The sequence below is a fragment of the Magnolia sinica genome, chromosome 15 (assembly GCF_029962835.1).
Source record: "Magnolia sinica isolate HGM2019 chromosome 15, MsV1, whole genome shotgun sequence".
NCBI classification, from domain to species: domain Eukaryota; kingdom Viridiplantae; phylum Streptophyta; class Magnoliopsida; order Magnoliales; family Magnoliaceae; genus Magnolia; species Magnolia sinica.
The window spans coordinates 18,436,958-18,461,934 of NC_080587.1; the positions used below are offsets into that span (position 1 = coordinate 18,436,958).

At 41.4% G+C, this 24,977-nt stretch overlaps 1 protein-coding gene across 4 annotated transcripts in view; it reads left to right on the forward strand.

The window, feature by feature from the left end:
* Positions 1-540: 540 nt before the first annotated feature.
* LOC131227301 (DNA repair protein XRCC4-like) overlaps positions 541-24,977 on the forward strand; it is a 66,516-nt gene continuing 42,079 nt past the window's right edge. The window contains exons 1-2 of one of the 4 annotated variants that reach the window (XM_058223073.1): positions 541-756; positions 14,939-15,053. In XM_058223073.1, the coding sequence (XP_058079056.1) occupies positions 14,967-15,053 (87 nt within the window). In that variant the 5' untranslated portion in view covers positions 541-756; positions 14,939-14,966. Of the gene's footprint in view, positions 816-4,736; positions 4,777-14,938; positions 15,054-24,977 lie in introns of those variants that run through there. The other 3 variants (XR_009162177.1, XR_009162176.1, XR_009162180.1) reach the window with 3 other exon arrangements.

Below are 24,977 nucleotides of genomic sequence, written 5' to 3' on the forward strand. Positions count from 1 at the left end.
CGTTGTAGGGCCAGGGCTAGCTTGGGCCCTCAAACTTGGCTGGGTAGGGTCAAGCTTGAAAACTAGGCCTGATGTAGATTAGGCATGGGCCAACGATGGCCCAACTGGGCCCATTTGCTCAGCCTCATCATCAAGTGGCGCATAGTTATACAGAAGAACTAGTTTAAAATGATTTATTATCGGTCTACATACGATGTAAATATGTAGTTTAAAGATGCTCTTGTATTTTGGGTCATGATTCAAAGATCAAGATCCTTTAGATCGTGGAACTAGTTGCAACAAAACAAAACATACAAAAAGTATATTGAAGTTTTACAAAATGCTAATCTTTTAGCCCTTTTTTGGTGTAGGGCCTGCCCTAGCTTGTTGAGCCAAGGTTCACGCGAGGCCATTTTGGACCGATCAGGGATATGTCTGGGCCAGGGCATAGTGAACTAGGGTCAGGTTAGGGCTGATCCAAGCCGAACTGGCACTAGCTTGGCCCATTTCCATCGTTGCGGGCCAACCCTATGTCCATATCAGAACCCAGACCCGGCCCCGTTTGACTATATCGGGTTCAATTCCAGCGAACTAACGCTCGACTCGTCCAAGTTCGAGATTTGGCCCGAAATGGGCCCAGCCCACTTTTCCCCCTTGAAAACCTGGAATTCACTCCTCCAGCAAAGAGCCATGGATTCTACTAAACGCCAGTCTCAGGATGGAGATAGAAGGAGAAGAAGGCAAGGGCAAACACGTAATTTTCATCGAAGGCACCTGGTTCGATTCCCACTTCAATCTTTTCATTACAGACGGATTCAATGCTTGAACTTGCAATGGTAATTATAAAAGAAAAAAAAGAAAATAAATTTTTAGTTCTATTTCATTCTCTCTTTCTCTTCCGTTTTGAGATTTTCAAACGAACTTCTTGATTTCAAAGTGATAAGATAATTACACCCCATTTTTTTGATAGACACGCCATGCCTATCTACTTTTGGGAAGTAGAGCGGGTGGTGACCCCAAAACCACCCAAGTAGGTGGTGTTGGGCGCTGTGGTGCTCGCCGTGATGTATGTGTTTTATCCGCACCATCCATCCTTTTGACCAGCTTATTTTGGGGCATGAGCTTAAAAATGAAGCAGATAAAAAAACTCAAAGGGACCACACTATAGAAAACAGGGGTGATTGAACATCCACCATTAAAAACTTCTTGGAGGCCACACAAGTTTTGGATCAAGTTGATATTTGCGTCTTTCCTTCATCCAGGTCCATGTGGCCTTATCAACAGGTTAATGGCAAATAAACATTATCATCATCCCACTGTTTCCTGTGGTGTGGTCCCCTTGAGTTTCAGATCTGCTTCGTTTTTGGGCTTATGGCCTAAAATGAGCTGCCAACAAGGATGGATGGCGTGGATGTAAAACACATACACCACGGTTGGCCCCACAACACCCAACACCTCCTAGAACCACCTAGCTGGGTGGTGTTGAGGCCACCTCACAGTCCGCTGCTCCACTGCTGGTAGTTGGGTAGTACCAAGGATCTACCATTCTAATACTAAGAAGTACAAGAATGGGTGTGGAAAATATATTTGAGATTTTCAATGCAGAATTCTAGTTTTTTTAAAATGTTAAATACATCTCATGTTTTTGATAGACACTCTGTTTTCCTACTTTTGGCAATAGAGTAGTAGGTTGTAGAAGAGTGGGTCAATTTATAAAACATATAGGCTGTAGATATCAGCTCCATTTTTTTAATTAATCAATTTTCTTTTTCTTTTTTAATTGGGGGGCAGCTTTAGAATCGGAGGCCTCCAAGAGGGCACATCAGTGGGACCAGCCAGTTACGGAATACAACGAGGCCGCTGAAGGATATCTCGGGTATCAACAGCCAGGTTCAGTGTACCGATTCATAGATGCTGAGAATGGTGACATAAGAGTCAGTAATCCTTGCCCTTTTCTTTGTTTCTGTTTCATTTCAATGAGATATGTCTTTGGATGGAAGAATGGATGTCTTGTTCAAAGCATAGTTCAAAAACCCAAAAACTTTACTTGACTCGGTATCTAATAATTATAAAATTAAAAATATTAACATTAGTAGTAAATATGTAAAATACTTACATTTAGTATATAAGTAATATGAAATAGAGAAACAAACACCTAGACACTGAATAGGATGTGGGTTGAGGGTGCTGCTTTTTGTGCTAGAGGTTAAGTGGCCGATTCGCACAGCCCTTCCATGTATATTTTTTAATAAAACCTTTAACAAGGCAAGTGACTCATTTTGAGTCACCACCAGTCGCATTGAGTCAATTGAGTCGATGGATTGACTTGATGAGTCTCTTTGAGTTGGAAATGAACCATTTCTAGAACCGAGTTCTTGTTGACCCGGCACGATATCTTGCTAATTCAGGTTGACTCGGCCGAGTTTCGACTCAAGTTAGCTAGTGTTAGAACTATGCTTCAAAACATGGACGCTATTTATCAATTGGGTTTGTTTTATGGGAAAAACAAGGATACTCTAGTATGAATGTGATGGTTCTTAGTATGAATGTGATGGTTCTTATACATGTATAACTGTAAATCAAACTGTCAAAATTATAAACCAAAAACTATACCGAACTGATGTCCTAAGTGGCTGGCTCGTGGACATTAATGCATGGTTAAAATGAAGAAAAGTAGTCAATTTGTCATGTGGGCCTTGATCAACTCAAATACATGCATGGTATTTGTTGTTTGTTAGATGGGGCTGATACTCATGTGCAATGTCTGCACTTGTCCTGGACATTTGAGAAGCAAGGAGTAAATTTAGACTGTCGTTGAAGATGCCAGGCTTCATCTGATAGAAAGCAAACTAAAAATGGAATCCTGGATTTTCTTATGGATGCAAATTATGACTGAGTGTAAGGCCTTCCGTCCTTGATCGCCGTCCATCGGTTTTATTTAGTTTTTTAGTTCGATTTCCCTCTCTGTGCTTTACCCGATGCACGTGGTTTGTGGGTGATGGCTGCCAACCTGACACAACCCGCCTTTATTTGGGCTTGGGACCAAGGTGTCCCGTATCGGTATCGGTTGGCGTAACGGTGACCTCCAAACCGATACGGATACGGGGTCGTAACGCCGATACGGGGGTGTAACGGCCCGTAACGGCGGAAAAATTTTTTTTTGCCAAAAAATATTAAAAAATATGTATTAAATCCGGAATATTCTAAGCATTCCAAATATGCATTCATTTATAAATTGGAACATGTTTATGGTGGTGTAACGGTCCACTCTTTGGTGAGAAGCTGTATCGGACTGTCTGATTAATTTTTGAACCAAGTAACCTGAATTTGACTACAAAATGTATATATTTAAATTTCTAAATATCTAATTTATATACTTAACAATTTAATATCTTTCTCCTAGTAGTTCTTTAAAAAAATGAAATTAAATTTAGGTAGATGGCGTTGCCAATTTCGGGCTGACTTGGAGGACCAATCTATGCCCCAAATTAGCCTCAAATTCATGCAATTTATTGTCATTATCCCACTTATGTATTAGTGGACATTTATTGGATAGTGAATCATGAAAAAAAACCAAAAGGCCCTATTTTAAAAAAATAAGAGTACACCGAATAACAATTAAAAACTATTCAAATAATTTGATTTTGGCATTGTGAGTTAGCAATTGCAGTTTATAATTTAATCAGTAAATTTTAAGTTAATATGTCTTTGGTACAATTTTTTATGGCGTGAGACTTGGATTGTGAAGTGTAGCACACATGTCAAAATTTTTTGGGCCCCACGCATGATGAATGTGTTATATCTAAACCGTCCATTCATTTGACGAGATTGTCTTAAGACTTGACACGAAAAATAATACAGATCTAACTATCAAGTGGACCACACTGCAAAAAGCAATGGGGGATTGAACGTCTACCATTGAAAACTTTTTTGGGATCACATGACTTTTAATCAATATAAAATTTGTTTTTCCTCTTCATTCGGGTCTTTCTGACCTTATGAACAGATTGGATGGAAAATAAATGTTACGGTGGGCCTACGAATTGTTTAACGGTGAAAATCATCACCTCCGCTGCTATTTTTGGTGTGGTCCGGACGGTCTTTGGATACGATTCATTTTTTAGGTAATGTTATAAAATAATATTTAAAAATAGATGAACGGTGTGGATATAATAAATACATCACTGTGGAGCCTATAAAACTTTGATCTCCTTTGAACCGTTCGTACAACGCGGAGCTCGAGGAGTGTCAGCGCTCGTCTCAGCGTGACACGTAAGGACAGCAGCTTACGCTGCCCAAAAAAAAAAAAAAAAGAGGGAAGGAGAGAGGGAAACCGAAAAGAAAAAAGAGGGAAAGAAGAGAAGAAAAAAGAGGGAAAGAGGGAAAGAACAGAGAGGGAGAGAGAGAGAGAGAGAAGAAGAAGAAGAAGGAGGAGGAGGTGGCCGCAGCCGCAGCCGCAGCAGGACCGCAGCCGCAGCAGGGCCGTAGCAGGCCGAGAAGAGGAAGAAGAGGAAGAAGAAGAAGAGAGAGAAGAAGAAGAGGAAAAGAAAGGAAAAAGGTTAGGGTTTTTTTATTTATTTTTATTTAGTTTTTTAGTTCGATTTCCCTCTCTGTGCTTTACCCGATGCACGTGGTTTGTGGGTGATTGCATGCATCAGCAGAGATTAGTCTCGCCTTAAAAAAAGGGGGCAAAGACACCCCATTGTCATTAAAAAAATGTTTTCAGCTTTTTGTTTGAACTCCTGTATTTTTATTCCTTTTCTGCTATTTTGAAGTTTGCATATAGAGCTTTGCTAAGTCCACATGCATGTAGGAGGCGGCTGTGCATGCCACACATGTGCTAGCATTAGAAATTGATATGAGATCCAATCCATCAAAGGCATAACATTATCTGGATTGTCTCGCCCAATAATCACGTCAGTCCACTTATCAGGTGGACCACTGTTAACGAAACAAATGTTGTCATTGTGTCATCATCATTATCTAATATCCCGACTACTTGGGGTTGGCTACATGAATCCTTTTCTGCGATTCCACTCGATAAAGGGCCATAACCACAGTTAGATCATAGGTCATCAAGTATTTTCTTATTACCTCCACAGCTCTAGCCACATCTTTTTAGGCCTTCCCTTGCCCTTTTAGAGCCCTCAACTTGTATCAACTACCTCCTAACCATTGGAGTTCTTGATCCCTAAGTCTACTTTCTCTCATCTTACTACCTATTGTTGCTACTCCTAAATCCCCTTGAATGTTTCATTTTTAGTTCTATCCTTATCTTACCACTCATCCATCTCAACATTTATACTTAAACCTCAACATCTTAACGAAAACAAATGTATAGCTAAAAACAATTGGCCGCAAATTTCTTTTTCTTTTAATTTTTTTTTGAAGCGATGATAATGAAATTTATTAAAAGAAAGGCCAAAGGCCAATGAATACAAAAGAAACAAGACAAAGAAAAACAACATGACAAAAGAAACCTTTACAACTGATGTGGACATCAATGTTGCTCCTTTTCGAGCGTACCAGATGATGATGCGTCGTCGACAGAGTAGCGTTGCGGAGGAGTTTATGTGGATAGACGTTGGGTCCATCGGATCCATTTTCTAATACGCTACAAGTGCAGGAGCGGCATGACTGCACCCTGACCGCAGGCCCATGGGGTGGATTTCGCACCCTGTCATCCAGGTGTTTTAATTTTAGGCGTCGTTTTGTTCTTTTCTTTATTTTCAGGGGCTTTAGTGCACTTATACTTTTTTCATAGCTTATATATACACGGTGAGAAACCCTATTTTATCATAGAATGAATAAAAATGCGTAATTTTTTTAAATTTTTTTCATCTTTTATCAAAGAGATTAGGGTTTCAGGATTGGCCCTTGGGTGTTGAGGATTCCATCCCGGTTTTAGGTTTCTTTCTTTTTAGATCTTCGAGGTGCAGGAAAAGGTAAGAATCAACTATTTTCTTTTCTTTGATGCCTTAGAATCCGTACTTTGTTCATTTCGAACCTATTTCTTCTTTATCCCTTCCGTTCATCTCTGGATATTCCCTTTTGGTTTGAACGGAAAAGAGGGAAGGTTAGTTAGGAGAATCAGATCCAAACTTGACTGGGGACTGACTTATGTTAGATCTAGGATATCCTCATATCCCTAGGTCCTCCCCTTTTTTTTTTTTTTTTTTACTGTTTACCTGATTTTATGCTAAGGGGCATGATCCCAATGCAATGATTTCATCTCTGTGTTGAGATTTGCTTAATCTTCTTGATTGAAAACAGTTGATTAATTTATTTATTTGAATATTTTCATCTTGATTATACATGCATCTAGGGTTAGGCTATCATATGTCCCTGCATCAACAACTCTAACCAACTAACAGGCAACTGATCAGTAGCCAAAATGTTAGCTGCATGCGCCCTTTATATTACGTTTTGTTTTACCCTATTGAGAACTTCCAACGACCAACCCGTGCATGTATTTGAACACAAAACAAGCATGATTTGGTGAACTAGGGCCCATTACATTGAAATACAATAATAAAAAAAAAAGAATATGAAAATATAAAAAAAGAAAGTGAAGGTTTTCTTTCTGTTTTTTTCCATAATGGTCCACTTCATTTTGATTTGTCAAATCCCATTCAAATTATTTGTTTTAATACCAAAATAGGTCTACATCTAGCATTAAATGAGTTTTTAACTTATTCCATGGTTTAAATGAAGAAGAAGAAGAAGAAGAATAGGAGGAGGATACACGAGTAAAATTTTGAAAAAAATAAAAAGCAAAATTAGGCTTTTATGGGCATATTGGTGTCGATACGCCTTGTAACAGCCAACAAGGGCTGATACAGGCTAATACGAGTTGGGATTTTTTTATTTTTTTTTTGTGTCGGTCCGATATGACCTCATTTCCCATATCGTCTCATGTTGATATGGATACGATACGGCCGTATCAGTTGATACGGTACCAATATTCATATCCATGACCCAATGTCTCTCTTTACAAGTTACCTTCCCTCTACCCCGATACTCTAGACCCACTTTCCTAAGAGTGCCCTATCATTACCTTTGAATCTCACAAGCTTACACCCTCCTGAACCATTGGTTTACATGCTTCTTCCAATTTTAGCAAATGGAATTTATGATTATCTACTGAATCTTGTCAAAGGAAGTTCCGCCTGATCTTTTTTAGCTTAGCCACGATGGATTTTTGCCAGGCTGTGGTTTTCTTACCCTCCATCTGTTTCTAATATCATGGCCCACCTGCTAGATGGACTAGATTTATTATGAGGCGAGAACATCTACACAGTCAGACCCACCTAATGGCTTGGATATTACCTTTGTTGGCCCTACTGGCACTTGTGGCATCGTTTGCACAAGCTACTTGTAAATGCATGTGGGCAATTGATTTGGATTCTATAAATTATTATCCATCTACTATGAAGCTGTCTTTAATTTCTTAACTCACTAGGTGTCTTATATCCTCTATGTATGGCCCCTCCATCAATTCTAGCAAAGCAGAATTTTGGGAAGAGCTGACCTCTCCTAGACAATCTTTCTTAGGCCCATGTTGTGTAGTCGGGGACTTCAACATCATTTGATACGTGGAGGAACACTCGTGCAGCAGAAAGGTCTCTTCAGCTATGAGAGCTTTCTTTGATTGGATAGAAAATCAGGAGTTAGTCAATCTTCCATTACTAGGAGCCAAATTCACTTGGACTAACGGGCGAGCGAATCCGATTCTTTCCAGATTGGATAGATTTCTGGTCTCTCCTAAATGGCTGGAAACGTTCCCTTTCATCTCTCAGTTAGCGAGAACAACCTCTGATCACTGTTCGGTCTTACTCTGGGTTGACGACAACAATTGGGGTCCTAAACCATTTAAGTTCGACTCCTCCTGGCTCAAGATTGAAGGATTCATTCAGATGATTTCAAATTGGTGGACAACTTTTCAGGTGGAAGGATATGTAGGCCACATACTCCTCTCCAAACTTAGACTCCTCAAAGAAAAGTTAAAGCAGTGGAAGTATACTCAGCATCACAAAAGGAATTCCGAATTGGACTCTATGTTTTCCGAATTGCAAAAGATTGACGCAGCCTCATAAAATGTTCCAATGTCTTCCGAGCTATTTTGCAGAAGAGTTCAGCTTATTCAATCGATTTCAGTAAGGGTATTGGAAAACGAAATTTCCTGGAAACAAAAATCAAGAGACAAATGGATAAGAAAGGGCGATAAAAACACAAGCTATTTCCACAGTATAGCTAGTATGCGTGCCAAATCCAATAAGATCAGTAGTATTTTAGTGAATGAGGAATGCATTGAAGACAAAGATCAAATTGCACAGCAGACTATCCAGTATTTCAGATCCTTGCTTTCAGCTGAAGATTGGGACAGACCCCGGTTGGATTTCCTTCAAGTGGACAACATCACAGAAGAAGAATGCAGTTTACTTGAATCCCCCTTTACGGAGCAAGAAGTGAGGAAGGAAATTGACACGATGGATGGAGACAAGTCCCCTTGTCCTGATGTCTTTCCTATTTCCTTTTTCCATAGTTTTTGGGATGTAATTCACTCTGATGTTTCCATGAAAGTGGCAGACTCTTTTCAGGTATCAGTGCCTCCTTTATAGCTCTTATCCCTGAAGTGGCAGGCGCGGCTTCTTTTAAAGAATTCAGACCCATCAGTCTTATTGGAGGCCCATACAAAATATCAGCCAAAGTCTTAAGCTCTAGACTAAAGAATGTCATCGGGAAGATTATTTTAGCCAATCGAAGTGCTTTTATTCCGGGTAGAGAGATAGTGGACAGGGCGCTCATAGCCAATGAAGTGCTCGACTCCAGTCACGGATCGGGATCGAAAAGTATTTTTTGCAAGTTGGACATTGAGAAGGCCTACGACCATGTCGATTGGGGCTTTCTTCAATACATGTTAAAACGGATGGGTTTTGGCTCTAAGTGGAGAAAATGGATGGGTGAATGTACTGGTTTGGCTCACTTCTCCATCCTCCTTAACGGATCCCCAAAAGGCTTCTTCAAAAGTTCAAGAGGTCTGTGGCAAGGTGATCTCCTATCTTCGTTTCTTTTCGAAAATGTGGGGGTGGCTCTATCTAGAATGCTCCTTAAAGGACAAGAAGAAGGCATTCTTCGTGGTATTAAAATAGCAAGTCTATCTAGTCTGATTTTCTACATTCAGTTCGCTGACGATACATTGATTTTCTTTGAAGCGTCCCACGACAAAATCGATAATATGGGTACAACGATCCGATGCTTTGAGGCAGTATCAGGGCCGACAGTGAACTTGGCTAAATCTAAGATGTTTGGAGTGAATCTGGAAGAAGACGAGATAAACAACTATGCGAATCTCCTTCATTGCTCGGCTTCATTCCCGTCTACTTTTGTTCGTCTTCCCCTATGCATTGGAGTGCCCCCAAAGATGTTATGGGATAAGATCATTAACAAGTTCGAAAAATACCTTGCTAGGTGGAAATGCCGCTACTTATCTTTAGGAGGTCGGCTTACCCTTATCAAGGCGGCTCTCTCCAATCTTCCTGTGTACTTCATGTCTCTGTTTAGATGCTCTCCTTCAGTATTAACTACAATCGATAATCTTAGGCGTGATTTCCTTTGGTTCAGCAAGGAGGATAAGAAGAAATTTCATCTTCTAGATTGGAAAGAGGTGTGTAAGCATTTCAAAGAAGGTGGTGCAGGGGTAAAGGATCTTAAGACGATGAATCGAGCCCTCTTAGGAAAGTGGATTTGGAGATCAGGAACAGAAGGAGGTAGTCTCTGGAATATCATCATCAAAAATAAGTATGGATCGTCTGAGGGTGGGTGGTGGACTAGAGATTCTTCACAATACAGGGCATCGCATCTTTGGAGAGGCATTCTTCGTATGAAAAAGGAAGTTATCAAAGGTATCGGTTTCGAGCTCGGAAAGGGTGACAATATTAGATTATGGGAAGACCAGTGGGAGGGAGACGAGCCATTAAAGTTCCGCTTCCCGAACATATATCTGCTTGCACACAACAAATCTCCCTTAGTTGGTGATCGCTACACAGTCACAGCTGACGAGATCAAATGGACCGTGAAATGAAATGTAGAAGAAATCTCCAAGATTGGGAGATTAGCGAATATGTGGACCTCCAATGCACATACAGAGCAATGCCTAACCAATCGACAACTGATAATCTAATTTGGAGACTAGAAAAATCCGGTAAATTTTCTGTTAAATCGCTCTATTCCTAGCTTCAAAGTATATCCGTTATTAAAGAATGCCAGAAACTGACATTTTTGGAAATACTCGGCTCCTCTCAAGATTGCATGTTTCGGCTGGCTGGTTGGCAAGAAGAAGATTCTTATAGTGGACTACCTGAGAAGAAGGGGGATGTAGATAGTCAACATCTGCTTATGTTGCATGAAAAACGAAGAAACAATCGACTATCTGCTAGTTCACCATCCTATCATTTCGAAAATCTGGTCTGTCTTTTTCTCGTCCTTTGGAATCAGTTGGTTTTTGGCGGACATAGCAGGTTAGCGTTACGGAACACCTTGGGTCAACCTAGACAAAAAAAGTAAGCGGCTTTGGAGAATGGCAATTCTTGCAATTTGGTGGACTGTGTGGGTAGAGAGAAACGGGAGATGCTTTAGGAATACTTCCAATCTCGTGGATACAGTAGCTTCCAAGGCTAAAGGTTTTCTAATAGAATGGTCTATCAATGTATCCCTGTTAAAGGACTATGACTTTCGCTTTTTAAAAGCGTAGTAGAGTTTACTCTCTCAGTAGACTCTCTTTGCTCTTTTGTTTCTTTTTTGTCTCTGTTTTTTCCTATCTTAATACAATTTTCGTTATCTCTAAAAAAAAAAAAAAATCTCAACTCACTAGCAAAATGGATGATCCCACTTATTGTTCTTAGGTCTTGTTGTAGAACAACGTTTTTGGTTTTTGATTAAGTAATTGTTGTGTTCATGTGGGTTTGAAATTCGTAGTGTATTATTTTGCTTAGAGGCATTCTACATGATAGCTATAGAGTTTACTTCTCGAGGACCAATTAGTGGCTCCATAGACCTTCGCAAAATGTGGTTGACCCCAGTTTCCGCCATACATGGGCATGTTCTGGCAATCAGATCTAGTCAAGAGGGATCCCTGCCATGGATGATTGATGGAAAATCAAACTGATTGTATGATACTAACCATCCAACCAATGACTTGCAAATGGGCCATTAAAGCTAAAAATAACTGACAATTCATATTTAATAAACGATCCTCTATTGATTTTGATTGAATGTTAATGCTCATGCAATCGGAATCCCTTTTGTCGAAGTTTTTTAGCCAATCACTAAAATGTGAATCATGGTCAAAGTATTCAATTCTCAGAGGTTATTAAGCAGTTCTGGCTTTTATTTCAGTATACATTGTCTGACGTTTGAGGTTTTAACTTGGGACATCCGGGAAGTGTCATTCCTATTCCCAGTGCTTTCTTTCCTGCTGGCAAATTCCTATGACTTGCATAAAATACATTGCGGTTGTCCATGTGAGCCAAGGATTGGTAACCCACATTGCGTATAACTGTGCATATCAACATTCAAGCACGTGCCCATGTGAAGTACATGGGAGAGATCTAAGCTTTCTATCTAGTGGACTACATTGTTTAATTAGATCTTCTGGCCTAAAAATCCAGCTTCACTCCTGATGCCGGGGAGAGCGTGGAAAGGGAAGATGAGGAATATCATCATCTTCCTCAAGTGATAAGACCCTGAATCCGCAAGGTATTTTCTTGAATCCACAAGAAAAAAGAGATAAAAACTCAGGTTTTTTTTTTTTTAATTGAATAATGTCTGTTAATGTCTAAATTTTCAATTACACCATTAATAAATAAAAAATAAATCAAAATTCGTAATTATAAAAAATAGCAAAATTCTAACCCTTCCTAATTCTAGCAAAGCACTTCTAAAGCCTAATTTTAAAAAATAAAAATTCTAGATAAACTTTTGCTAGAAGAGTATAAGAATAATTACAAATAATTTCTAAAAAAGAATGGAAATCTAAAACTCAAAAAAAAAAAACTACAAAAATCGGAATTACTAAAAAAAGTATTTTTTTCTTCATTAAATCACGTTTTTGAGCTGGAAGCACGTGTTTTCTTGCGAAATAGACTGACGCGACCCACTTTGTGGGTCGGTTGAACCCGAACAACCTATTACGATAAAGATTGATAGGTTGTGCGTCCCGTAACAATATCCAGATCAAAAGTTTGGCCAATTTATGGTTTGCCTCGTCGATAATTCGAACACTGGCTATGTCCTACATTAGACCCCTCCACTTGGAAAAAAACTCATCCTTGAGTTACTCAAGAGAATTGGCTCATGATACTCAAACAACTTCTGGCGCTGATGTTTATTAGCCTTTTCCTTGTACTTTGCATTAGGCTCTTAAGCTGACATAGTACATGTACTTATGCTCTCCTTGACTTGACCCTTATGGATTAATTTCTCCTCTTGCGTATCATATTCTTTATGATAATGTGGGCAATTAGGCAGACTTACCCTTGGGACAAGATCAATGTGGTTTTGTTATCTTGTATGGGATGTAACTCCTTAGGAAGTTCATCGGGCACAATCGCCTTGAACTCCTGCAACATTGGTTTCAAATCATTTGGGATGTTCACGGGCTCAACATCTTTTTCTTTTTCAACTAATGCATTTATCTCTCCCGTCTCCTCATATTGTTTGACGAAATCATGTTCGGTTACGAGAGACCGCCCCTCAACTTTAGAAGACTTGGGTTAGTTCTTTGTTTCCATAATGGCGAAGATAATCTTTTTACCATCTTAAAAATAAAAAATAAAAAATCCCGGCCTCTATGCATAGCATCACGATCATACTACCATGGTCGACCAAGTAACATGTGACAAGTTTCCATATCAACCACGTCATACACTACTTCGTCCTTATAATATTTACCAATGGAAAAATGAATATTACATCTTTTAGTAACATTCGTTTCGTTGACCTCCTTTTCCATCCAATTGTTTATGGAGAGGGGTGCTTTTCTGTCTCTAGTTGCAGCTTTTCCACCATAAACTTTGACACGATATCCTCACTGCTTCCACCATCTATGTTCACATCACAAACTTTATTGTGCACGGTGCACCTTGTTCAAAAGATGTTGTGCTGCTGCAGATTTATCTCCTCCTTCGGTGTATAAAACAACTTCGTTATGACCAGAGTGGTGGCCTGTAATTCACCACTATCACATGGTGGCCTGTAATTCATCACTGATGTCGCACCATGAACATGATGATCTGCCAATTTCATGTTACTCATCATTACAAACATGAGTCTGTCCTAAAGCTCTAGTCAAACGGTCGATTGTTGCATACAATCCTTGCATGGCTCGCTAATTTTCCCGCCGAAAAGCTTCAAACGCGCTACTGTCATAGGGTTGTTCCCTGGAGCATTGTCCATGAGATTGTTGCTCGAACCATTATTAGATGCCATTGAACTGAGGAAAAAGCCTCTCTCTGATACCAATTGATGCAGGGGAGAGCGTGGAAAGGGAAGATGAGGTAGATTGCTGTCTTCTTCCTCAAGTGATAAAAACCTTGAATCCACAAGGTATTTTTTCAAATCTACAAGGAAACAAGGGAGATAAAACTCAAGTTTTATTTATTTATTTATATTATTGAATAATGTCTAATTTTCTGAATTACACCATTAATAAATAAAAAATAAATCAAAATTTGTAATTATCAAAAATAACAAAATTCTAACCCTAGTAAAAGTCTTAATTCTAGCAAAACACTTCTAAAGCCTAATTTCTTTAAAAAAAAAAAAAAAAAAAAAGATTCTATAAAAACTTTTGCTAGAAGAGTCCTAGCATAATTACAAATAATTTCTAAACAAAGATGGAAATCTAAAACTCTAAAAGGAAAAAAGAAAATACTACGAAAATCAAAATTACTAAAAAAAGTAAATTTTTTCCTAAAATCCTGTTTTTGAGCTGGAAGCGTGCGTTTTCTTGTGAAACACATGGGCTCAACATCTTTTTCTTTTTCAACGAATGCCCAATCATGCGTTTCGTAGTGATACCGAGATCAAAAGTTATGGCCAATTTATGGTTCACCTTCTTTTGGTCCAACCATGCCAAGAATGTATTTGTGCCATGTCCTACATCAACTCCTCAGGTGGGCCAGTGTACAAGAAAAAAAGTCCATTGAGCCAGAGGATTGGTAATCCACATTGCATAGAGCTGTGCATTTCAAGATCCAAGTACATGCCAATATGGAACCATGTGAGAGATCCGAGCTTTCTATCAGGTGGGCTAGGCTATACTGTTTCTATTTCTGGCCTAAAATTCTGAATTCACTCCTCAAGTGGGTCAAGGTGTAAAAAGATGTACGGCTAGAAAAAAATGTTTTAGTTGTCCATTTTTTGTACATTCTGGCCCACCTAGGAGTGAAAACCTTTTTTTTTTTTTTAAATAGTTAAAATACCTTATCAGTGTAGCTCACCTCATGGAAAGCTTAGATCCCATTAACGGTTGCCGTACTGGCACATGATGGACCGCACTCTGCATGCATATGAGTTTTAGCAAATCCCCATACAGGCCTCTCCTCATCTTTTCTTGGGAGCAACATTATTTGAATTATTTTCCAATTAACGGACATGACGAGTTTGACTGGCATGGAGTAGTTGTTATTTCCAGCATTTCTTGGGCATTCATCCTAAGGGAAGGGGTTTCCGAATCAGTTACCTTCATCAGAATTCATGGGTTCAACCCATCATGTCTTTGGACCAGTGTTCTAAAATTAATGGAAATCATAATTGATGGGATGTCACTGCCTTGCTTTGTCGAAAGATTGTTCTTTGATCATTTATTTGCTTTTCCATGAATTTATGTTTGTAGAGACTGCATTTCTGTTATGTACAATGCCATGACATGTTTACTTGATTGATGTTATGTAGGAAGTTGTTAGCAAGACCCAATCATTTGACAGATGAAAGCTGAAGCTGAAAAATGCTTAGCACAAGGTGAGAAGTTCGAAGATGAGAAGGCAGAATTTGAATATGCCATCTATGCAAAGGTGTGATTTGTGCCCCTCATTGTCCAAAGATTATGCTTTGATTTCACTGATTCTTCTGTTTGAGCTCAGGAGTGTTTTTTTCTCTTCAATAATGATGATCCTAAACCGACTAAAACAACAACAATGATGACGACGATAAAACTAATAATGTTTAGAAAAAAGGAAAAGATTGTGTGCTCACAGTGTTGCACCATGAGCTGGCACACACATCCCCCATCATCAATACAGGCAGCAAGATTTCTTAGGGCCCTTTTGAATGCACTTCCTCGAAAGGGTGTTTTGCGAAATAGGAGGTTTCAAGCCTGCTTTTTCGATCATTTAAAAGAAATAAATAAAATCAGATTTGGTTTTGCTGAATCGGCATTTTAGCGCCTATTTTGTCCATCTCCTGAAGGGTGTATTTGTATATGCAGAATCCATGCGGAAATGGAAATTATGTTCTACCGAAAAGACATCTAGGCTGTTTGGATACATGGATTCCACAAAGTAGTTATTACACATTCGTGGTTATGATTTTCTGGCATAAGAAACTATGATGTTGTTGTCTAATAAATATTAAGTTTCCACTTGCTATACAAACCAGACCCCCAAGTATGGAATTCATTTTTCAACAGTTTTGCATGGAAAAAAAAATCTATTTTCCCCCCATAATTTTCCCTTGAATTCATCATATATCCAAACACACCCTAGGGAGATTGACACCTCAAACTTATCACTCTCAAAGTCAAACGCAGAAGGCCTCTAAGGCTTGTGGAACCTAGGCACTAGTAAAGTATGCACATGGTTCTTCAAAGTCAAGTAAAATGAGATATTAATCCTTGGTGTAGCTATTGCTACCTCTGTTTTATTATTTTTTGATGAATTCCTTACAGACTTGCTAGCCCCACTCCCACCCCTTCCACATGCACGTCTACTGGCATGTATACAGAAGATACAAGCTGTGTATCAGATGCGGCCCATCATGTAGATGGCCTCATCCAAAAATTGGGGCTGTCACTGTCAGTGAAAATGATGGGCAGTTTAAAAGGAACTTGGAGTGTCCCTTTTAGCTGTCCACTTTTTCTGTTCGTATATGGTGCAGCAGCTGCTTGTCATTCATAAGCGGCACTAGCAAACCTCGAACTACCTATACTGGAAAAGTAGTAACATGGTGGCAAACCATCTTATGATTTGTTCTGGGGGAGAAGATTGTGTGCACTGAGAGTTGCGGGACACATCTGTCCATACAAATAAGTACCCTGACACATTCGAATGGATTTTGAAAATCCCATTTCAGAATATCAAAGATACCATTTTGGTATACATATTGAATTCCTGCTCACCATCTCTGGGCAGTGAGAGCTGTGAAGTTGGGCATTGCCCCTTTATTATTTATCAGATTTATCTTTAATTTGTAATTAGTTGTCTTTATATCCCACTGTTGTTTTTATTCACATTGATCTTTTAGGCTGCCTTTGGATGCCGGAAAGAAACTAACTGCTGAGATAGCAGAAAGACTCTAACCTCCTAAAAAACAAAGATCAATAGCTTTCAAGCCCTTTACATTAGCTGCCCATTCAACTATAAGCCTTTTGGCCCTACCCCCAACAACAAATCCCAAGGACAACACATTGTTAAAACATCTCTCATTCCTTTCTAACCAAATTGACCACCAAATAGCCAAGATGGCCATTCTCCAAATGGGAGTTCTAGATTTTCCTAGCTTGAGCCCATGCCACGCCGCTAAGGGACTATGAGCCGAAGCAGGAATACACCAGGAGACGCTGAACCTCTGACAAAAGTCTGCCAAATTTTGAGAAATAAAAGGGCAATGCACCAGAAGATGATTCACCGATTCCGCACTGTGCATACAACATAAACAAATGTTAACAATTGGCGTTCCTCTCTTTCTGAGGTTGTTGATTGTTAAGATTCTGTTCCGGTCCACTAACCAACCAAAACAAATGATCTTAGGGGGCACCGGGAATCTCATATGAAAGGGGAAGCAGGGACAAGAGAGATCGGAGGCGGGGATAGATAAGAGTATAGAGATTTGACTGTGAAGGAGCCGGACTTATCTATCTTCCAGTTGAGCTTGTCAGGTTCTGAAGATTGCGACGACGTTTTGGAGATGTAATCGAGAAGTTCCATGTATTCAGATAGCTCCCAGTCGTGGAGGTTTCTTGAACATCTCACATCCCAAACTGTGCTGCCCGCTGAGAGAGAATAGCAATCCGATATGAATATGTGTTTTTCTGGAGCCAGCCGGAATATATTAGGAAAACGGGTTTTCAATAACACATCTCCCACCCATAGGTCTTCCCAAAAACGAATGGTAGACCTGTTCCCCAACTCGAAACTGATATTTTGGAGGACAGTTTGCTTCGATTTGGGGATTCCCTTTCACAGGTGAGAGGCCTTGTAATTCGAGGAGCTTTTACATGCATGTTGGTAAGCAATAGGACCAGTTGAATAAGATAGGGCCTCAGGATTAGCTCCTAATCTCCACGTCCATTTACCAAGCAGCGCCAGGTTCATTCTCCTCAAAATTTTAACGTTAGCTCCTCCTTCTTTGAAGACCTTGCAAACTTCCTTCCATTTGAGGAGATGCATCCTGTTCTGAGTATCCTTCCCAGACCACAGGAAGTCTCTTCTAACGATTTCGATGGCTTTCAAAACAGAGGGACACTCGAACAGAGACATGTAATACAGAGGGAGATTCGTTAGTGCTGCTTTAATCAGGGTAAGCCGACCTCCCAAAGAGAGGTATCGACATTTCCACGTCGCCAGATATTTGTGGAATTTTCTAATCACCTTGTCCCACATAGATTTAGGGGGGGTCCCCACAGAGAGGGGCAGACCGACGAAAGTGGTAGGGAACAATTGAGTCTGACAGCGAGAATGTTGGCAAAAGAGTGCAGCGTTTCTAGGGTGACATTAGTTCCAAGCAACTTTGATTTACCCATGTTAATCGTTAGACCAGACACTGCCTCAAAACAGAACGCCGTTTGCATATTAGAGGCGTAAGTTAAAGAGGCCTCCAGGAAGATAAGCGTGTCGTCAGCAAATTGAATATGCGTAACAGGGTTGGGCAGCCCTGGCATAGATAAACCCTTCAAGATTCCTTCTTCCTGACCCTTGAGCATCATTTGAGAGAAGGCTTCGCTGATAAGAAGGAAAAGGAGAGGGGAGAGGGGATCCCCCTGACGCAGCCGTCTCGAACTCTTGAAGAAACCGTAAGGAGATCCATTCAGCAACACAGAGAAGTGAGCCGAACTGACACAAGCTTGAATCCAGGATCTCCATTTGGGCCCGAAACCCATTCAAGAAAACATATATTGGAGGAATCAGGGACACATTTGGACAACAGGATTCTTGGTCTTTTTTCCTTAGCCCAAGAGTCTAAACATTCATTAGCTATAAGAGCACAATCCAGGATCTGTCTCCCCTCAACAAAAGAAAATTGAAAGGGAGAGATGATCTTAGATATCACCCGTCTAAGCCTCTGGGCCATGATTTTACAAAGGATCTTGTAAGGGACTCCCGATCAAACTAATTGGTCTGAAATTTGCAAATGAACTCGCTCCTGCTACCTTGGGGATGAGGGTGATGAAGGAAGCACCGAGACCCTTGGATAATCTTCCTCTTCTATGGAATTCCTGAACGAAGAGAAGCACGTCTTGGCCAACTACCTCCCAAAAAGTTTGGAAGATTATAATGGGGAAGCCATCTGGACCGAGAGATTTGTCACCACCTAATGAATCAACAGCCTCCTTGATTTCTTCGATTGAGAATTCGGATTCAAGGAGAACATTCTCAGCTGTCTGCAGAGTATTGAATTGAATGTTATCAAGACAAGGTCTGTCCCACGAATCTTCCGCCGATAGGAGGCTTTGGAAATGATTGATAGCGAGGTCAGCTATTGCCTATTTATCTTTCGATCCACTCACCACTTTCCTTGATACTGATAATAGCCTTAGCTCTGGCATGCATATTGGCTATACTATGAAAATACTTCATATTTTTGTCTCCCTCGGCAACCCATCTGGCTCTTGCTTTAATTTTCCACGAGATCTCTTCTTGAATTGCTCTGGAAGAAAGAATCTGGATAGTTTGGAAGCACCTACCCAGAGCCTCATCGGATTCTTGATTGCTTCCTTGATTGACATCTATACGCTGGAGTTCTGAGAGGAGAGCTTCCGTATCAGACTCGAGCTGACATTGCTCCTCTTGAAGCCATTCCCTGATCTTCTGTTTAAGAAGTCTAAGTTTGCATAAAAGCCGATGCCTGGCAAAACCGTCTACCTGGAATGACTCCCACCACTCTGAAATCTTCTCCTTGAAGCCTTCTATAATGAGCCAAGATGAGTTGAATCGAAACGGTTTAGGACCCCAGTTGTCTTCTTCCATCAAAAGCAGCAGCGGACAGTGATCTAAAGTAGTTCTTGGAATAGCAATTTGAATGACTAAGGGGAAGGCCTCGATCCATTCAGGCGATACGAGAAACTTGTCCAGCCTGGATTGGATGGGGCTTTTGCGACCATTGGTCCACGTGAATTATGCCCTAGATAGCAGGAGGTCGATGAGCTCTTGGGATTGGATCCAATCGGAGAAGAGAATCATGGCTAGAGAGACCCTTCTCTTACGGGAATGCTCTTCCGCAAAGCGAATAACGTTGAAGTCGCCAACCACACAATAAGGCCCTGAGAAAGATTGTCTTGCTTGGGTTAGTTTGTCCCATAATTCAGGTCAAGAGTGGGACCATAAACTGAAGAAATGAGACGCTTCTGATTAGAAGAGATGTCGAGAAGAATAACTAAAACTGAGAAAGACCCAGACCAATGATCCACCAACTTCCATTTGGAGGATCTCCACGCAATCATGATACCACCAGCACTTCCTATAGCATCCAACGTAACCCATTTCGCGTCAGGGGCTCTCCACAAAGAAGCGAGGAGCCTATCTTTGAAAGTTGGGACCTTTGTTTCCTGAAAGCATATAATATCTGGGTTCTTCCTACTAACGGAGGCTTTAATGAGGCTTATTTTTTGTTTGGAGCCCACCCCCCTGACGTTCCAAGAGAGGATTCTCATTAGGGCACTGAGCTTCCTCGGTTCCCCTTTCGCCCACGCCTTGCACTGGATGAAGCTACGACGCTTGGACTCGGTTGCAGGCTATGGAGTTCACGGTTGCTGATGGGTATAGAAAGCTGTTTGGATGGAGTTCTAGGAGCTGAGAGAGGTCTTCCTCTGTTTTCGATGCACTGAAATAGGGCGATGTAATCCTCCATTCTATTCCCAAAAGGCAACCCGAGAGATCTTCCCACACACCCAAGAGCTTCTCTGACCCAACGTTTGTCGTGAATCTTGTCCAAAAGGTCGACTCTGTCGTCGTCAAGAGACTTTGTAACAGAGGATCCTCTAGATTCTGTTGGACTTCTGCACGAATCTGAAGTTGTTCTGCTATGATGAAGTCGTCTTCGGATTTGTCATGGAAGAGTGTGATAGGACCAAGCTCTGACCAGTCATGGGGAGAAGATAAGAGGGCAGAGAGGAGAGTCAGAGGAGGCTGAGTAGTCCGATTGCTTGGAGAGGCTTTCATCTTCATCATCTTCAGTCCTTCCGTCTCTATTGTCGATACAGAGCATGGGCTTGTTCATATTTGCAGAGTCGAGGGCTTCCAGCACGTCCGTCTATTTGGTCAAAGATGAAATCTCCCTTATAGGTTTGGTTCTGACTAAAAAATCGGAATTTCCTACGAAGGCAGGAATGGGAAGCCCGATCGCAAGCACGTGGGAAGACGGGGTAGGTGGCGAGACAGAGATTGAGGTGCCGGCATTTAGGGACACGCGTCGCATAGAGAGGAGCACCACCTTCGAGAGACTGTTGAGAAGGGACACTTGTAAGCGGCCCGATGACGAGTCTTCTCCGGGACCTCGCCCGTATCTCCCTCGGGGAGAGAAATGTCGACAGTCGGAGGACGAGCATGCTACCATGCCACGTGTAGCCACCTCCTTACCCTTCGAGTGAGAAGGCGATCCACGAAGATCTTCTGCGCGCAGGATATGATCGCGTTGGTTGGCCACGCGACGATAGCTGTTGACCTGGCCGGTCCATAGACCGACGTAGGATATTATCTCTTGGATAATCCGTCTTACGCTCGGTCCTTGAAACGTGTACCGTCATCTGGGAACCAAGCGTCGAGAAGCTGGGGCCACGTGTTTGAATACGCGGCACACGATGTACTGCGACTTCAGAGGTGGGCGGCCAGAGCGACCCGATCTCACCACGTGTTTCGCGAACGGCGCTGATGCGAGCTCCATTTTCAACAGACGTAGAGGGAGTGTCAGTCGGCAGCGAGGGTATACCGCTGGAGCATGAAAATTGTACATGCGTAGTAGACGGCAGTGGTGGAGCTTCCATTGGCGCCTGAGAGGGGCATTCCCTGATGCGCCAGAGATCACCCCATCGGGGATACATTTCGTCTAAAGGTTCTCTGATTTTCGGAAAATCGAGACGACAATCGTTTACGACAACTCGAATGGATGTAGGAGGGGAATCCTCCTTCCTTCTTACCTTGACTCTAATAATGCCTATCTCTTCTCCAAGCTTGGTCTTTGAATCAAGTTCCAGATATGACCTGAGATAAGCTGCCACCGATATGAAGAACTCATCAAATCAGAGTTCCATCAGAATACCCCAAACTTGGAACCAGGCATTCTCCATTTGGAAAATGGAAAAATCCTCCCATTTCATCACCTTTGCTACAGGGTATCCAGAATGCAGATGTCCTGCATAATGAGTAATTCCCAGTTCAGACCCGGGCAGCTCTTAACCCATAACTCGTTATAACCTAGGGGTTTGATAATGTAGTTGCCCGGGCGAAAACACGTTGTTTCTGAAATCCAGTCTCTCACCTGAGACATGGTAGCGCCATCCTTACTGATAACGACAATCGATTCCTTGAGGTCGTCTCTGGCCCTGTTGAATAGATTAAGGTCGATGCGGATAGGTTTACCTTCAACAGATGAGGATGGATCAGGACTAGATATAGCGGGGTTAGATGGTTCAGAGGTAGATGTATCGGGGGTGGGAGGATTGTCAAGAGGACAGGATGACGACGGTCGATGTTGTAATAATGCTTCTTTGAAAGAGAGAGAAGGCTCCGTCTCTTTAGGGGGAAGGGGTTTGGGACGATATTCTTTGAGAGTTTGGTGGTTTTGAGTGGCGATGGGACCCTAGTTGATCTTCCGCATATGATCTCTGTATGCCGGGCCGAACCTGGGCCTTTGGACTAACAACGGGATGCCCCCATAACGCACTCCATGCAGCATTTCGATCGCCCTTGCCAACTCCGTCTCCAAGCTCATTCGGACAAGAGCAAAACCGTGCTAGACACCGGTAGTCCGATCTCGCGGCATAACGACGTCCATAACCGCACCCGCGCGCCCGAAAACTCTCTCGATGTTGAGAGGGTACCAGTCAGGATACAAACATATATATATATATAAAGGCCAAACGGCCCGTAATGGTGTGGTCGTTACTATCACCATTTCCTTTATTGAATAACAATGCATACAACATGGTATAGAAGTCAGTGAAAAGTTTAGGAAGAAGGCTTACTTGATGCTCCAGACGAGTACCATCAAAAGGAACCTCCAGCCTCCGCTGCAGATTCCTCAATCTTTCTTCCTACATGGTAAATCATTTATTAGTAATGAAGTTGGGCATTGCCCCTTTATTATTTATCAGATTTATCTTTAATTTGTAATTAGTTGTCTTTATATCCCACTGTTGTTTTTATTCACATTGATCTTTTAGGCTGCCTTTGGATGCCCAATAAAATTGAAATGCAAACGTTCAGTTTAAATGCTTATTTATTATTATTATTATTTTTTATTTTTTATTTTTGGTTTTGAGCGATTTAAATTTGGAGACAGATCCTCAATATGTATGTGGAGAAAGGGAAATTTCATGTTATATTCTCCACTTCAATAGACCAGTAAATGGCAATTTGATTTAATAGTGCATCCAAATGCAACCTTGAAATTTTGAGTGGCTATCCTTGAAATTTGATTAACAACTGACCATTGTTGACCAGTGGTCCTGACAGTGTTGACCGGGTCGCCTTGTCCAGCGGCTCGGGGTCGACCGGTCACCCAGTCCAGCGGCTCGGGGTCGACCGGGTCCCCCTTTTCAGTGTCTCGGGGTTGACTGGGTCCCCCTTTCCCTTCTTTTCCAGCTACATGGGGTCGATCACTGAGGTAGAGTGGGTTGTAGACACTTTCATGGCAAAGATGGACCATAGAAGGCCCAATCAGAGGCAGAAGTGATCACGACCGTCAAATCCTTAAAATAGTTGTATCTCGCAAACCAGAATGAGTTTTTCAACATATCAGCTATGATTTTGGGGGAGGAGAAGCTACTTTAGCCAACAACCCGGTTATGCCGGCTTGCCCACGCCGGATTTGCGAGATTCCATTAGATCGACAGTCAAAGGTCCATTTTATTTTCGTTTTTACTATAAGTAGTAAGTTTTAGTTCAATCATAACTTTTGATCCTTTGAGTTTTAGGAGTTGTGCCCAACATAAAAAGGACTTAGAAAAAATAGGAGAATAACGTGGTTAGGCCAAATTGGACACTTAACTACTTCTGGCCAAAAAACATGAAGTCTAGTAGGAATCATGATCGTCCGTCTATAAATAGTAAAGTTACATTTTTATGGAGTTTGAGTCTAAAACTCCGTCCTAGGTTTGATCTCATTACTTAAAAGGATTTTAATTTCATTTTTTTTTTAATCATCAATCAATTTATTAGAAATTATTTCTATTTTTATCCCTCATAAATTTGAGGAAGCTCTGTGAGGAGTCCAGAGAGCTCTGTGGATTTTTGAGTAATTACCCCTAAGGAAGACAGTGATCAACCTCATCATGTCCTTCCTTGCGTCAATTGGTATCAAAGCGAGGACTCCCCTCAGACTGATGGGAAACTAACGATGGAATGGACCAAAATCCTATGGACGGTGATCCAAGGATTCGTTATCTATTGGGATGAATAAAATCTTTTCATCAGGAGAGTTAGTTAACCATACAAGGGTCGCAAGCAACACTCAACCGTATTGCGGATGCGCTAATTCCGTCACGAGCCCCATTTGATACTCAACCGCCCGTGTTGCTGTAGACACAACCCCAATTTCCGTAGAGCACTTCCAGAGGTGAATCGTAGGGCTACCCCAGATGAATCGACTTCCAACAATGGGGACATCGGTGGCATCGTTGCCTGACGGCCGGGCTATGAAGACAATCAATTAGATCGTGTTGAAAGAAACTATTGAGGTAAGGCCGAACTTCTCAGTCTTAATGGCTTATTGCGTATAAAAGACTTTCTTAATTGGTTAGTCAAAGTAGAGCTATATTTTAATAATATGGATGTGCCAGAAGAAAGTGAAGTTGGTTATGTTAAAATTGAAATCCAGTGCTTCTACATGGTGGAAGCAATTATAGGTCTCTCATGCTCGAAAGAACAAGGCGCTCATCCGATCATGACCGCGGATGAGACACCTTCTTCGATCACGATTCCTCCCTAGTGATTATGAGCAAGTCTTGTTCTAGCAATACCAAAATTGCCGGCAGGGGAATCGGGCCATCATAGATTACACCGAAAAATTCCAACGATTCGCAACGTGGAATGATTTGTCGGAGACCAAATCATAGAAGGTAGCATGGTTCATAGGCAATTTACGACCGACAATACAAGACCAAGTTGAGATGCACCCAGTCATGACCGTGGATGAAGCGGTTCAGTTGACAGGTAGGGCGAAAACGCAGCTTGCAAGAGTCACTACTCAACCTTATCCTTTGACTCGAACCCCCATGACGGGTCCCACGCAGGATTCAGCGCTGGCCAAAGGAAAGAAACCAGTAGAAGGGCGTCCTCAACCTCCTA